Here is a 17,263-nt window from a genome sequence, read left to right on the forward strand (position 1 = left end):
TTCTTAATTCTTACATAAAGATGAGCGTCACTGCCAAGACCAGCATTTGGTGCCCATCCTTAATCGCTTTTAAGAAGCGGTGACTGCTTTCTTAAACCACTGCAGTCCACCAGGCGTCCTTTAGGAAAATATTAGAATGCAGAAGACAGGATGTCCCAGAGGAGGACAGGGTCCAGTTGGAACTAAAATGATGCAGTATACAGGCCATCAACATATTGAGATACAGATTTATATGGAATTTACAGCAAAGTACAGAATTATATCATAACTCTAATGGAGTATATTAATCATATAGACTGGGATAGTAGTCATATAAAGGAATGAGTCAAGAGTGTGGTGCTAGAAAAGCACAGCCAGTCTGGCAGCATCCAAGGAGCAAGAGAATCGAGGTTTCAGGCTTAAGCCCTTCATCAGGAATCCCCAGCATCTCCAGTCCTCACTTTCTCCCATATAAAGGAAAGAGACAAGCAAGGGATCTAAGTGTGTGTACAAGGGAATTTTATTTACAGAATAAAAGACATTTGAGACAGATGATACAACACAACTTCATTCTGAGATGTGCCAAGTTGATCAAATGTTAGTAGGGGAATATTTAGAGGACCATGATAATTGTATCCTAATGTTTAAGTTGGCTATGTAAAAGGAGAAGGAATACTCCAAAATAAGAGCAATTAACTGAGGGGAAACCAAACTCAAAGGGATGAGAGTGGACCAAGCCCAAATAAACCAAAATCAAAAACTGGCAGAGAAAATTGCAACTGAAAAATTAGGTGCCTTTGAACAAAAAATAATGTGGCTATGGCCAAAGCACAATAGCATGAAGGAGAAAGGGAGGGAAAACAATTCAGATCTCTCTAGAAGAATGAAAGAAATAAAAATGATGGCAGGGTGCGGTGAATCAAACAGCGCGCCGGGCAGGGTGCTCTGAACCACAGAGCGTGCTGGGCAGGGTGCGGTGAAGAAGACAGCGCGCCGGGCAGGGTGCTCTGAACCACAGAGCGTGCTGGGCAGGGTGCGGTGAACAAGACAGCATGCCGGGCAGGGTGCGCTGAACCACAGAGCGTGCTGGGCAGGGTGCGGTGAACAAGACAGCATGCCGGGCAGGGTGCGGTGAACCACAGAGCGTGCTGGGCAGGGTGCGGTGAAGAAGACAGCGCGCCGGGCAGGGTGCGCTGAACCACAGAGCGTGCTGGGCAGGGTGCGGTGAACAAGACAGCATGCCGGGCAGGGTGCTCTGAACCACAGAGCGTGCTGGGCAGGGTGCGGTGAACAAGACAGCATGCCGGGCAGGGTGCTCTGAACCACAGAGCGTGCTGGGCAGGGTGCGGTGAACAAGACAGCATGCCGGGCAGGGTGCGCTGAACCACAGAGCGTGCTGGGCAGGGTGCGGTGAACAAGACAGCATGCCGGGCAGGGTGCGGTGAACCACAGAGCGTGCTGGGCAGGGTGCGGTGAAGAAGACAGCGCGCCAGGCAGGGTGCGCTGAACCACAGAGCGTGCTGGGCAGGGTGCGATGAACAAGACAGCATGCCGGGCAGGGTGCGGTGAACCACAGAGCGTGCTGGGCAGGGTGCGGTGAATCAGGTAGCATGCCGGGCAGGGTGCGGTGAAGCACAGAGCGTATTGGGGAGAGTGTGGTGAAGCAGAGAGCGGTGAAGCAGAGAGCGTATTGGGCAGGGTGCGGTGAACCAGACAGCGTTCCGGGCAGGGTATGGTGAAACAGAGAGCGTATTGGGCAGGGTGTGGTGAACCAGACAGCGCGCCAGGCAGGGTGTGGTGGAGCAGGGAGCGTATTGGGCAGGGTGCGCTGAACCACAGGGCGTGCTGGGCAGGGTGCGCTGAACCACAGAGCGCGCTGGGCAGGGTGCACTGAATCAGACAGCACGCTGGGCAGGGTGTGGTGAAGCAGACAGCACGCCGGGCAGGGTGTGGTGAAGCAGATAGCACACCGGGCAGGGTGCGGTGAATCAGACAGCGCGCTGGGCAGGGTATGGTGAATCAGATAGAACGCCAGGCAGGGTGCGGTGAAACAGAGAGCGTATTGGGCAGAGTGCGGTGAAGCAGAGAGCATATTGGGCAGGGTGTGGTGAACCAGACAGCGCGCCGGGCAGGATGTGGTGAAGCAGAGAGCGTATTGGGCAGAGTGTGGTGAAGCAGATAGCATGCCGGGCAGGGTGCGGTGAAGCAGAGAGCGTATTGGGCAGAGTGTGGTGAAGCAGAGAGCGTATTGGGCAGGGTGCGGTGAACCAGACAAGGCCCTAGAAGGTTACAAGGTAGCCAGGAAGGAACTGAAGAATGGACTTAGGGAGAGCTAAAAGGAGCATGAAAAAACCTTGGTGGCTCGGATTAAGGAAAGCCCCAAGCCGTTCTTCAGTTATGTGAGGAACAAAAGGATGCTCAGAGTGAGGGTAGGACTGATAAGGGATAGTGGACAGAACTTGCGCCTGGAGTCAGAGGAGGTAGGGGAGGTCCTCAATAAATATGTTGCTTCATAAATTCAATAGTGAGCAGGACTTTACTGGGACATTGACCTTTGTGAGGTCAGTGCGAAACAGGCTGATATGCTCAAATTTGTTGATGTTGAGGAGGAGGATGTGCTGGAAATTTTGAAAAACACGAGGATAGGTAAGTCTCCTGCAGGCAGACAGGATATACCCATGGTTACTGTAGGAAGCGAGGGAAAATGGTGCTGCACCTTTGGCAATGATCTTTGCGTCCCCGTTGTCCACTGTAGATGATGGGAGGCTGGCAAATGTTATTCCCTTGTTCAAGAAAGGGAGTAGGGATAACTCTGGGAACTACTGACCAGTCAGTCTGACTTCAGTAGTGGGAAAATTATTGGAGAGGATTCTGAGAGATCGGATTTATGATTACTTGGAAAACCACAGCTTGATTAGAGATAGTCAGCAAGACTTTCAGGGGGGCAGGTCATGCTTCACAAACCTCACTGAATTCTTTGAGGATGTGACAAAACACATTGATTAAGTTAGAGCAGTGAATGTGGTGCATATGGATTTTACCAAGATGTTTGAGAAGGTTCTTCATGATAGGCTCATTGAGAAAGTAAGGAGGCATGGGATACAGGGAAATCTGGCTGTCTGGATACACAATTGGCTGGCCCATAGAAGAGAGAGGATGGCAGTAGATGGAAAGTATTCAGCCAGGAGCTTGGTGACCAGTGGTGCTCTGCAGGGATCGGTTCTGGGACTTCTGCTCTTTGTGATTTTCATAAATGACTTGGATGAGAAAAGGTGGGTTGGTAAGTTGGCCGAGAGCTCATAAGGTTAGTGGAGTTGTGGATAATATGGAGGGCTGTTGTAGGTTGCAACGGGACATTGACAGGATGCAGAGCTTGGCTGAGAAGTGGCAGCTGGAGTTCAACCTGGAAAAGTGTGAAGTAATTCATTATGGAAGGTCAAATTTGAATGCAGTTTACAGGGTTAAAGGCTGGATTCTTGGCAATGTGGAGGAAAAGAGGGATCGTGGAGTCCACATCCATAGATACCTCAAAGTTGCCACCCAATTTGATAAGGGGTTGTTAAGAAGGTGTGTTGGCTTTTATTAGCAGGGGAATGAGTTCAAAAGCCCTAAGGTTGTCCTGCAGCTCTGTAAAGCCTTGGCTCAACCACACTTGGAATATTGTGTTCAGTTCTGGTTGCCTCATTAAAGGAAGAGAGGGTGCAGAGGAGATTTATCAGGATGCTACCTAGACTGGAGAGCAGGAATTATGAAGAAAGGTTGAGTGAGCTAGGGTTTTTCTCTTCGGAATGAAGAAGGATGAGAGATGACTCGATAGAGGTGTACAGGGTGATGAGACGCGTAGATAGAGTGGAGAGTCAGAGGCTTTTTTCAGAGGGGGCTATCACAAGGGGGCATAATCTTAAGGCAACTGGAGGAAAGTTTAGGGGAGATGTCAGAGGGAGGTTCTTTACACAGAGAGTGGTGCATGCATGAAATGCCAGTGGTGGTAGTAGAATCAGATACATTAGCGACATCTAAGCGACTCTTGGATAGGCCATGGATGATAGTACAATGAAGGATACGTAGTTAGATTGATCTTCGGATAACAGGTTGACACAACATTGAGGTCTGAAGGACCTATACTACGTTTCTAATACTGGGCATGATGCAGTGAACCAGAGAACACTGGGCATTGTACAAGTTGCAGAAAAGCAGACATGGTACAGGGTGCAGATCGTATCTGACATGGTGAAGGCTGCAAAAATCAAGAGAGCACTGGGCATGGTGCAGTGAACCAAACATCATGAGGCATGGTGCAGAAATCAGAATACCACAGAGCTTTGGGCATGGTGCAGGGTGCAAAAACCCAGACCACGTTGGGCATGCTGAAGGTTGCAGAGAACCACAGAGTATTAGCATGGTGCAGAGCACCAGAGAGCACAGTGCAGGCTGCAGTGATGCTGAGAGAAGGGGGCAATATTCCAGCATGCTCTGGCACATTCAGGATGGAGTGACTGAGACTTGATGCACCAATCTAAGTGCCAAATCTGAGAATAGAAGTATTGAAGCTCTTTCAATCTTGATGAAGCACTTGGGTGGAATGTTGGGTGCTGTTAACAGTGTCTGAATTGCACACTGTTCTTTAGGACTTTTTCTTTACCTGATCTATATAAAATACAGCAGAGCAAATATCTTATGTAATACGTTGAAAGAGCGCAACTAAAGTGATTGTCAAATCATATGTGCCAGCTACAAGTAAATCTAAACATTAACTACTGAAAATATCTGATTACTACTTTCACTGCTTTGCAACTATTGGCACACTGAGAAGAAAGTCTAACAGAAAGCAAATAAAGTGAAATATAACTAAATAAACAGAGGAAAAATTATAAGAGAATGAGGAAAAGTGGAAAAATGGGATCATGTGGGAATATACTGAAGAGAAACAAGAGAGGAAATGGGGGACACAAAACAAAAAGATCCATAGTAATCAGAAAGAGGAAAGAAATAGAAAAGAGCATAATGAATAAAAAATACAAAAGTAGAACATTGGTTCTCTTTTCTTTTGCAGTGGACTAAGGTAGAAGGCAAAGGTGGTGCAATCAAAAGGAATCGACAGCAGAACTAGGTTCAATTCCAGCCTCGGGCAACTGTCTGTGTGGATTTGCATATTCTCCCTGTGTCTGCGTGGGTTTCCTCTGGGTGCTCCGGTTTCCTCCCACAATCCAAAGATGCCCAGGTCAGGTGAATTGACCGTGCAAAATTGCCTGTAGTGTTCGGTGCATTAGTCAGAGGGAAAATGGGTCTGGGCGCATTATTCTTCGGAGGGTTAGTGTGGACTGGTTGGGCCAAAGGGTCTGTTTCCACGCTGAGGGAATCTAATCTAATCGAACTGAAAGAGTCACAGAGTCATACAGCATCGAAACAGATCCCTCCGTCCAACTAGTTCACTCTGTGTTCCAAAACTAAACTATTTCCACCTACCTGTATTTGACCCATATCTCTCCAAATCTCTCCGATTCATGTACTTATCAAAATGTCTTTTGAACATTGTAACTTGTACCTACATCCATCACTTCCTCTGTCAGTTCATTCCATTCACTAACCACTGTGTGGAAAAATAAGTTGCTCCCCATGTCCTTTTTGAATCTTTCTCCTTCCATCTTACAAATATGTCCCTTAGCTTTGAACTCCACCACCTTAGGGAAAAGACCTTTGTTATTCACCTAATCTATGCCCCTCATGATTTTATAAACCTCTATAAGGTCACGCCTCAACCTCCTACACTCCAATGAAAAAACGTCCCAGCCTCTCCTTATAACTCAAACCCTCCATTCCTGCCAACGTCCTGGAAAATCTTCGTTCAACCCTCTCCAGTTCAACAATGTCCTTTCTTTAACAGGGTGACCAGAACTGAACACAGTACACCACAAGAGGCCTCACGATATCTTGCAGAACCTCAACATGATGGCCCAACTCTGATACTCAAGAGGTCTGAGCATTGAAGGTAAGCACGCCAAACAAGTTCTGGGAAATAAAGAAACTACAAAGAGAGAGAGGTGAACAGAAATGGTGACGTATTGAACATTGTAAAGGGAAAAAAAATGAGCATATGAACAAACAAAGGGAAAGGAAGAGAAATGGTACCAACAGCATGGAGAAAGTCGCATTAAGATAACAAAATTTACTATCCTTAAAAAGGCAAACATCTTACATGTTTCTTGGAGCCTATTCGCTGAGCATCGACTATTTGGAATGGAATATACATTTGATTCTTACTCTGCATAATGTCTACTTCCCAGACACATTTGAATAAAGGCAAGTTATCCAATAAAGCAAAGTTACAATATCATATTCTATATTGTTATAAATTTACAGGCATTATACAGTTTGTCTGTAGCATTACTTCTTGTTCTCTAAAAATAGCTTACATTGGTAAAAATTAAGTTAGACGAATAACCAATAATATTTAGTGTCGAAATTGCCAGCAGATTGTATTCTTCTCAAAAGCCCATACAGTTGCAGATTGCACATAAACATCTGCAAGATCTCTACTGATGTCTGAAGAAATGGTAATATGGATAACTGCATCACTAGCACCCAAAGATGACGAATAGATCCTTGTCGTGTACATCCGTACATAGCTCATCCAATGATGTCACAGCTTCAGATGTGTTCCTGACTTGGAAAAGTGGGATCTTAAGAGCTAATGTAATTAGACAATCACTAAATTAACTCAGCTGCTGTATTAAAAGGAATCAGCTGGAATTTATTCATACAGCAATTAATACTGCAATAAGGGAGTATATTACCCAGCCAACATGGCTGCGTTTTATAAAATAAGTAGCTGGTCAGAACCATGAGAAATATATTCTTTATTCCACATTTCTTTTAAACTTTAAAATGAGAAATAAGCTTTTATGGAGTCACACACAGCTGCACTGTAGGTCGGTCATAGTTAATACAGGCTGCCTAAAATAATATTTTACTCTAAAAATCTTGGAACTAATACAGTTGTGCTCGTATTTCAAACATATTACAAGCTTGCAATGTGAGTTATCATGATGAGAACTCCTAACCACAGCAGCTATGATTTACTGAGTGGTTCGCCTGCTGACCTACTGAGACTGGCTAGGAAGAGCACAGAGGAAAACAAGGAACGAAGAAATTTGGATCGGAACTCCATATAAACACAGTGCATAATAATATAACATCACAGACATTAAGCCCCATGTTCTTGCCAATACAGTTAGAGGAAAAAAAAATTGAAGATTATACAATACAGAAACTTTAAAAAAACTTGAATAAGGTAGAGTGTAAATGGTGCTGACAATGTTGTAACTAAAATAATAGACAAAACACATACAAATACATAGACATCAAAACCTGCTGTTTCTGCATGAACAGTGTGGGAAATTCACGTGGTTTTTTAAAAGATGCCATCTGCAAATTTTCTTAAGGGCTCTGAAAATTATAAAATCTTGCTAGCGCTTTACCTAAACTGCAGAAAACAATTTACATCAATATTTAAACTGAAATCATGGAACATCTCTTTCACCATGCCATTAGATATTTCTGGAACAATAGTGGAACTTAATGGACACAATAACAATCAAGCAGATGCCTTTCCCTTTACAATATCAGCTCAGCTTCAACATTATGTGCCTCAAACTGCCATGTCTTTTTAGACCGCAGTTGGTCATAGTGAATCTTTTTTTTTACTTATATCAGCTGTCCATTGTAAATGATTTCAGATCAACAAGATTTATGCCTGAGCTAATTTAGAAATCAAATTCCAGGGAGAGCAAAAGACAAAAACAAAACATTCCCAAAACTAAAGAAGTGACAGGAAATAGGCTGACCCATGTCAGAAGCTAAATTCTGGAAACATACCTGGAACATCAATTAATCTTTTGTAAACATTTAAAAAGGCTGCCTCTGCTTCTTTGCTTCTTTTACTTAGGGCGTCGATCTGAAACAAACAATAAAAATATTCATTTAAAAAAACCATCACTCTTTCCTTCAAATTACAGACATTGACTATATTTTATAAATTTTAAATTAACGGTTTAACTCCTTGTAAATTTAACTTTGTAATCTCCTCCAAATCTACAACCTTCTGAGTTATCTGCATTCCCCTAATTCTGATGAATTCCCAGGCATAACCATTCCATTATCAGTGGTAGTGCATTCAGTTGCTCAATCCCAAACTCTGGAATTCATTTTGTGTACCTCTTCATCTCAATTTCCACCTTTAAGATGTTTATTCAAACATATCCCCTAACTAGATTTTTGGGCATCTGATCCAATATCTCTTTTGCTCAATGTTTTATAACGCTTCAGTGAAGCACCTTCGGACATTTCACTATATTAAAGGCACTGTACAAGTTGTTGTACTACAAAACCTTTGCGCTCCCAAGTTTCAGAGGAAAGAAAAACTGTGTGCATTCAAATCAGATAATGTTATTGAACATTTACAAATATTCCTATGACGACAATGGCAAATGGTAATTTGCACATAAGCATGAACAAATCCAATGGACATCCATGGCACAACACTCGGAAACAAGAAGGAAAGAAAAGATATTCAAGTTCTGATCTTCAGAGCCACAAAGGATATTTAATTTTTTTTTCCCCTTTGTACTATTACAGACCTCCCCCTCTAAGTATGTACCTCCTCCCCTTTGTCGTCGTTCTGAACTTGCTTAAAAACTGTTCAGCATTATTATCTCCCCAGTTCTGAAGAAAAATCTTCAATCAGAATCAAATACACTATTTATTTTCTACTCCCTGCCAGCTTGCTCAGTGTTTCCATCATTTTCTACTTCAGCTTCCTATTCCGAAAATCTATCAATCTAAGTCAGGGAGTCTTTTTTTGCCATGTTAGTGCCTCAATTCTCCCAGGTTGGTCAGATATGATCAAAACGAAAAATAAAATTCCATCACCTAGTTTAAAATGATGCTGGTCATAATGGATTTCAGTAACATTAAAGAGCAAGAACATCAGCTAGTTCTTTTTCAAAAACAATTACTCAGCAGCAAATCAGCTGAACAGCTGTTGAAATCCCTAAGTAACCCAGCCACACAAAAACATTTCTTAAAAAAATTCATTAGCCGTTCTCTCGCTCTTCCTCCAATATGGCTTTACTGGTTTTCCAATCTGACCAAAAATCGTCCAACCAGAAATATCTGAAGCTGATCATCTCCTAGATCTGCAATTCACGCTGCCCCACACTAAGACTTCAATGCTCAGACAGATAAGATTGACGTTTAGTACATTCAACAACATAATAGGTTATTCAGTGAAACTCATACCAGTCAAATAAATGCCTTACCTATTAATGTTCTTTCACTGTCAGTTTAATCTTTTGCCAATTATAAGGCATTTTTGAAATGAGTAACTCATAAGCCTGACTAAAGGGATGCATAATGTAAATGCGAGACACACAGTTCTTGCTTTCTGCCAGGAATCATGAAGAATTCACCAAACAACTTTCTAACAAACAGGAACAATAGTATAATGACTATGTTACTGGACCAGTAATCCAGAAAAGTGAACTAATAGTATGGAAACATGAGCTCAAAAACCACATTTGATGAATATATAGCTACCAAACTGTTACATCCGTTCCACTAAAGTCCAGTCAGGAGACAAAATCTGCAGTCGTTACCCAGCCGAGCCTGAGTGTGAAATCAGAGTCACAGCAATCACTCTGAAAAGGCCTTGCAAGCTACTCAGTTGTATCAAAGCATAGAGTACCGTCCAGAAGGGTGCCTAACAATACTTTAAGGCCAATAAAGTCCACATTACATGAAAGAAAATGAAAATCTCCTCTTTGCTGATTCTCAAATATTTTTTCAGGAGCCCATTTGCTTAGCAACGCAACCAAAAAATTTTCCATGATTTGGTGTTACCATATTTTTAGCCAACAGACAGTTCAGTGGTGCAGGGAATGTAGGAACATTTCATGGTACTTTATGGTGGCATCAGTAATTACATTTTAATGAGATATAGCCTTTTTTCTAACAAACAACTTCATTTGTATGTTAACCCTGAGAAAAATAAACTGTGAAAACAAAACAGCTGCATGCCTAAGCGACATGAAAGTGACTATCACAGGAGAATGTATAGCTTGTAAAATGATGCCACATCTCTGATGGCTTAGTAGCCAAATATAGCACTACACTAAGGAGAAAGTGAGGACTGCAGATGCTGGAGATCAAAGCTGAAAATGTGTTGCTGGAAAAGCGCAGCAGGTCAGGCAGCATCCAAGAAGCAGGAGAATCGACATTTCGGGCATGAGCCCTTCTTCAGGTATTTTATAACTTTAATCACTGAACCAGAATTTGAAGATTCCCTAAAAAGTGATCATTACTTTTTATTGATACAGCTTAATGGGCAAAGCCTCATCAAGAATCTTTCAGACCTGAGACTGTAAAAACTTTAAGTATTTGCACTGAGAAGTTTCAAAGCAACCAGAAAACTGACACTAATTGAAACTGCTCCCACTCAATTCTTTAATGGAGTGAACAAAATATTCTAAACTGCTCTGCGTGGGCCAGAATAAATGAACAAAAGACTCTGTTTGACGTAATCACAGGACTGAATAACTCCCTGGTCTCAGAAGAAATATATCTCATCTCATACACAATGGAACAGTCTCAAAGTAATTCCAAGTATATTCTTTCTAGATTAGTAAACATTTTATCATTAAGCAATAAAAGACAACATTTAATTCAAAAATTAATTGTAGCATTCTGCCTTAAGACAGAAAACATTCAATCACACTGCAATAAAGTGTTAATCTCAAAATTCAAACATTTGAGGGGGAGGAAAGTCCAAACCCTGTCATAGTATTCCATATAACTGAACCACAAACATCTTGAATAAAAATCTGATCGTTCTTCCCTTATAAGTAACACAACTGTAGAGATTTCTTCCTATAAACATTTTCTAGTCAGAACAGGCATTGAGATTGCAAGCACTTGCAAGACTTGACAAACTTTCATTCCCTAGTATTAACAACATTGTTTTTTCACCATAATGCAGTCAAACGCATACTCTGTATTTCAGCATTTTGTGGTTGAAATTTCTATTAAGATTCCATAATGCACAGCTAAAATGTACTTTTTTAAATAGAAAGCAACTGAGGGACTAATAGACCTTTATAGCTGATTGGTTAAGCCAGTTAAATCACTAGGACCAGTTTTCAGGTGTCTATTTTTTGATGAATGTTAAAGGAAACCGTGCGAGACAGATAGACTAACAGCATATCAGTAATGAGAGACTTTAGTTGACAACTGAGTGACCAGGAAAACAGAAATTGAGAAGAGAACAAGAGCTGGGAATGGAAGAAAAGAAATAGGTAAATACTAGGTTGTGCATTCAAAAGGTTTTCTCCTCCCTGCCAGGTGGAGGTAGCTAAGTAGCAGAGAAGAATGGATGTAGATGATTGGGTAGGGTCAGTACTTTGAGAAAGTGAGGACTGCAGATGCTGCAGTACCAAAGTTGAAAAATGTGGTGCTGGAAAAACTAAGCAGGGCAGGCAGCATCCAAGGAGCAGGAGAATCAACTTTTCGGGCATAAGCTCTTCTTCAGGTCTTTGAAAAATACACTTAAAATGCATACTCAACTGAGTGTTCGTGTAGATTTGTGCTGTTTATTTTTATTCATTCATTAAACATAGGCATCGATGAACAAGCCAGTATTTATTATCCATCCCTAATTGCCACTGGGTGCAGGAGTACAATCATAGAGATGTTAGGAAGGGAGTTCCAGTATATCAACTCAGTGATAGTGAAAGAACTAAGATATATTTTCAAGTGGTATGTGGATTGGAGGGTATCTTGTATGGAGTGGTGATCGCATTCATCTGCTGCCTTCGTCCTCCTAGATGGTAGGAATTTACACTTTGGAAGCTGTTGTCAAAGGAGAATTGGTGAGTTATTGCAGTCCATCTGGTGAACGATATACATTACCGTCACTGTACTGGTGGTTAAGTAAGTGAATTCTAAAAGAAGTGGATGGGGTGCCATTAAAGTTGACTGCTTATCCTAAATGGTGTCAAGCTTCTTGAGTGTTATTGGAGCTGCACTCATTTAGGCAAATGGCTCGAATTCCATCAAATTCCTGACTTGTGCCTTGTAGATGATGGACAGGTAGTGGGAGACAGGAAGTGAGTTACTCAGAGCTGCATTTCCAGCCTCTGCCCTGCACATGATTTACATGGCTGCACCAATTCAGTTTCTTCTCTAATATTGAATTCCTGGTGTTGACCGTAGGAGATTCAGGCATGATAATGCCACTGAAAGTCAAGGGGTTATACTTAATATTTATCAGTCAAGGATGGCAGTAAGAGGCAAATCAGCAGAAAGTTTCCTTCCCATTTTTGATCTGTTTGTAAGTCTCACGTCTGTCATCTGCAAGGTGTTAGAAAGGATTCTGAGGGATAGGATTTATGACCATCTGGAAGAGCATGGCTTGATTAAATGCAGTCAGCACGGCTTTGTGAGGGCCAGGTCATGCCTCACAAACCTTATCGAGTTCTTTGAGGATGTGACTAGAAAGGTTGATGAGGGTCGAGCTGTGGATGTGGTGTATATGGACTTCAGCAAGGTATTTGATAAGATCCCCATGGTTGGCTCATTCAGAAGGTCAGGAGGAATGGGATTCAGGGGAACATAGCTGTCTGGATACAGAATTGGCTGGCCAACAGAAAACAGAGAGTGGTAGTAGAAGGAAAATATTCTGCCTGGAAGTCTGTGGTGAATGGTGTTCCACAGGGCTCTGTCCTTGGGCCTCTATTGTTTGTAATTTTTTTTAATAACTTGGATGAGGGGATTGAAGGATGGGAGTCAGTCGGTTTATAGTAGATGTCTGTGTTGATTCGGTCGCCCGAGATAGAAATGGAAAGATCTAGGAAGGGGTGGGAGGAGTCTGAGACGGTCCAGGTGAATTTGAGGTCAGGGTGGAAGGTGTTAGTAAAGTGGATGAACTGTTCAACCTCCTCATGGGAGCATGAGGCAGCGCCGATACAGTCATCGATGTAGCGGAGGAAAAGGTGGGGGGTGGTGCCAGTGTAGTTGCGGAAGATGGACTGTTCCACATATCCTACGAAGAGACAGGCATAGCTGGGGCCCAGGCGCGTGCCCATGGCAACTCCTTTAGTTTGGAGGAAGCTGACTCCCACAGCTACCTAGACTACACCTCCTCCCACCCTGCCCCCTGTAAAAACGCCATCCCATATTCCCAATTCCTTCGTCTCCGCCGCATCTGCTCCGAAGAGGACCAGTTCCAATACAGTACAGCCCAGATGACCTCCTTCTTCAAGGACCGCAGATTCCCCCCAGATGTGATCGACGATGCCCTCCACTGCATCTCCTCCACTTCCCGCTCCTCCACCCTTGAGCCCCGCCCCTCCAACCGCCACCAGGACAGAACCCCACTGGTTCTCACCTACCACCCCACCAACCTCCATATACAGCGTATCATCCGCTGTCATTTCCGCCACCTCCAAACGGACCCCACCACCAGGGATATATTTCCCTCCCCTCCCCTATCAGCGTTCCGAAAAGACCACTCCCTCTGTGACTCCCTCGTCAGGTCCATACCCCCCACCAACCCAACCTCCACTCCCGGCACCTTCCCCTGCAACCGCAAGAAATGCAAAACTTGCGCCCACACCTCCTCCCTTACTTCTCTCCAAGGCCCCAAGGGATCCTTCCGTATCCGCCACAAATTCACCTGCACCTCCACACACATCATCTATTGCATCCGCTGCACCCGATGTGGCCTCCTCTATATTGGGGAGACAGGCCGCCTACTTGTGGAACGTTTCAGAGAACACCTCTGGGACACCCGGACCAACCAACCCAACTATCCTGTGGCTCAACACTTTAACTCCCCCTCCCACTCCACCAAGGACATGCAGGTCCTTGGACTCCTCCATCGCCAGACCATAACAACACGACGGTTGGAGGACGAGCACCTCATCTTCCGCCTGAGAACCCTCCAACCACAAGGGATGAACTCAGATTTCTCCAGTTTCCTCATTTCCCCTCCCCCCACCTTGTCTCAGTCGAATCCCTCGAACTCAGCACGCCTTCCTAACCTGCAATCTTCTTCCTGACCTCTCTACCCCCACCCCACTCCGGCCTATCACCCTCACCTTGACCTCCCTCCACCTATCACATCTCCATCGCCCCTCCCCTAAGTCCCTCCTTCCTACCTTTTATCTTAGCCTGCTTGGCACACCTTCCTCATTCTTGAGGAAGGGCTTATGCCCAAAACATCGAATTTCCTGTTCCTTGGATTATGCCTTGGGGAAGAAGAGGTCGAGAAAAAGGTTGCAGGTCAAGAAGGCGGTGCTGAGTCTGAGGGTTGGGACTGAGATAAGTTGGGGGGAGGGGAAATGAGGAAGCTGGAGAAATCTGCATTCATCTCTTGTGGTTGGAGGGTTCCTAGGCGGAAGATGAGGCACTCTTCCTCCAGGCGTCATGTTGCCATGGTCTGACGATGGAGGAGGCCAAGGACCTGCATGTCCTTGACGGAGTGGGAGGGGGAGTTAAAGTGTTCAGCCACGGGGCGGTTGGGTTGGTTGGTGCCGGTGTCCCAGAGGTGCTCTCTGAAACTTTCTGCACCACCCCCCACCTTTTCCTCCGCTACATCGATGACTGTATCGGCGCTGCCTCGTGCTCCCACGAGGAGGTTGAACAGTTCATCAACTTTACTAACACCTTCCATCCCGACCTGAAATTCACCTGGACTGTCTCAGACTCCTCCCTCCCCTTCCTAGACCTATCCATCTCTATCTTGGGCGACCGACTCAACACAGACATCTATTATAAACCGACTGACTCCCACAGCTACCTGGACTACACCTCCTCCCAACCTGCCCCCTGCAAAAACGCCATCCCATATTCCCAATTCCTTCGTCTCCGCCGCATCTGCTCCCAGGAGGACCAGTTCCAACACCACACAGCCCAGATGGCCTCCTTCTTCAAGGACCGCAGATTCCCCCCAGACGTGATCGACGATGCCCTCCACCGCATCTCCTCCACTTCCCGCTCCTCCGCCCTTGAGCCCCGCTCCTCCAACCGCCACCAAGACAGAACCCCACTGGTTCTCACCTACCACCCCACCAACCTCCGCATACAACGTATCATCCGCCGTCATTTCCGCCACCTCCAAACGGACCCCACCACCAAGGATATATTCCCCTCCCCTCCCCTATCAGCGTTCCGCAAGGACCACTCCTTTCGTGACTCCCTCGTCAGATCCACACCCCCCACCAACCCAACCTCCACCCCCGGCACCTTCCCCTGCAACCGCAGGAAATGTAAAACTTGCGCCCACACCTCCACACTCACTTCCCTCCAAGGCCCCAAGGGATCCTTCCATATCCGCCACAAGTTCACCTGTACCTCCACACACATCGTCTATTGCATCCGCTGCACCCGATGTGGCCTCCTCTATATTGGTGAGACAGGCCGCTTACTTGCGGAACGCTTCAGAGAACACCTCAGGGACGCCCGGACCAACCAACCCAACCACCCCGTGGCTCAACACTTTAACTCTCCCTCCCACTCCACCGAGGACATGCAGGTCCTTGGACTCCTCCACTGGCAGAACATAACAACACGACGGCTGGAGGAGGAGCGCCTCATCTTCCGCCTGGGAACCCTCCAACCACAAGGTATGAATTCAGATTTCTCCAGTTTCCTCATTTCCCCTCCCCCCACCTTGTCTCAGTCGGTTCCCTCAACTCAGCACCGCCCTCCTAACCTGCAATCTTCTTCCTGACCTCTCCGCCCCCACCCCACACCGGCCTATCACCCTCACCTTGACCTCCTTCCACCTATCCCACCTCCATCGCCCCTCCCCCAAGTCCCTCCCCCAAGTCCCTCCTCCCTACCTTTTATCTTAGCCTGCTTGGCTACTCTCTCTCATTCCTGATGAAGGGCTTAAGCTCGAAACGTCGAATTCTCTATTCCTGAGATGCTGCCTGGCCTGCTGTGCTTTGACCAGCAACACATTTTCAGAGTTATCTATGTCAACCAAAAAAAATTACACAAGGCATTTTCTCATTCATGTCTCAAGGCAATGCCTTAATCATACAGAGTCAACCTGCCCAGTTTAAATTTAAGCAAAGTGTAGCAGTTAACTGTCAACCATCATCAAGCTAGTGCATTCTCCATGGCAATGTCTTTACTAACCACAGTCAACATGCCAACTAAGTAAACTAGACAGCTCTGGCAAAAGTATCAGCCCAGGTTCTCTGGGAGAGATTGTAGACTGCAGAAGAAAAATATTAATGGAATTAATAGAAGTCTCAAAAGACAAGTCAACTGATAAACAAACCCATGTTATGAGCATTTTTGTAAATACTTTGTTTGGAAAAAAAAATTCAGTTGTTAAGAAAAAACATCTCATGAAAATCATTTCACTGACTAAAATCTATCAAAATAAATATTGATATGTGCAAATCCTCTCCAGCATACTCACTGAATGTTAGCAGTTTCAGAAAGAAATTTCTCATACCTATTATGGACTAGGCCAGACCACTCAAAACGTTCTTAAGCAGGCAGCCCCAGACATAACTTTGCAATTTGTTTTGGTAAGTGTACCGTGAAAATTACCCGGAGTAAGATACCTAGGCTGATGACAAGATTTTCAAACAGACAAAAATTTATTCACAAAGTACACAATGAAACACAAAGAACAGAATAAAGAAGCCCAAAGAACTCAACTTATCCAACTACACTTAATTATACTATTCTGAATATACACAACAGTCCCAATAAGCAAACTCTCTTTAAAAACCTGTATAAATGGAACACATGCTTACAGGTTGAAGTTGAAGGGCAGAAAAGAGAGAAAGTTTCCACACAGCTCCCTGCTGAACTTCCCAATTCAAGACTGAATTAAAACTGCTCACCCAGCTAATGAGTTAACCACTCCCCTTTCATTATACAGGTCACTTCTAAAACATGACCACTTTGACCTGAAGTTTCACCTGTTTACATATAAACAAAAGGCCTCTCAAAATCCTTTTCATCTCTGTATAAATATGCAAACATGCACAAACACATGCAAATTCAGGCCACAGTACACGCACCACCGAACACCTCCGTATCTCATTCGAGTCTCGATAACGCATCGGCAATCACGTCTTCGTTACCTGCCACATACACAATTGTCAAATTGCCACTCAATCTCCATTTAAACAGTCTGGCATTTTTGTCCTCAAATTTTTCCACAAATGTCAACGGGTTGTTATCAGTGTATACGATTGTCTCAGTT

The 17,263-nt window shown here is 44.4% G+C and overlaps 1 protein-coding gene across 2 annotated transcripts in view; it reads right to left on the bottom strand.

The window, feature by feature from the left end:
* Nucleotides 1–17,263, bottom strand: part of LOC132830572 (protein CASP-like) — a 596,312-nt gene that overhangs the window by 310,067 nt on the left and 268,982 nt on the right. For both annotated transcript variants that reach the window (XM_060848388.1, XM_060848389.1), the window contains exon 4: nucleotides 7,855–7,933. In XM_060848388.1, the coding sequence (XP_060704371.1) occupies nucleotides 7,855–7,933 (79 nt within the window). The remainder of the gene's footprint in view (nucleotides 1–7,854; nucleotides 7,934–17,263) is intronic.

This window comes from Hemiscyllium ocellatum, chromosome 31 (genome assembly GCF_020745735.1).
Source record: "Hemiscyllium ocellatum isolate sHemOce1 chromosome 31, sHemOce1.pat.X.cur, whole genome shotgun sequence".
Classification (NCBI taxonomy): Eukaryota; Metazoa; Chordata; class Chondrichthyes; order Orectolobiformes; family Hemiscylliidae; genus Hemiscyllium; species Hemiscyllium ocellatum.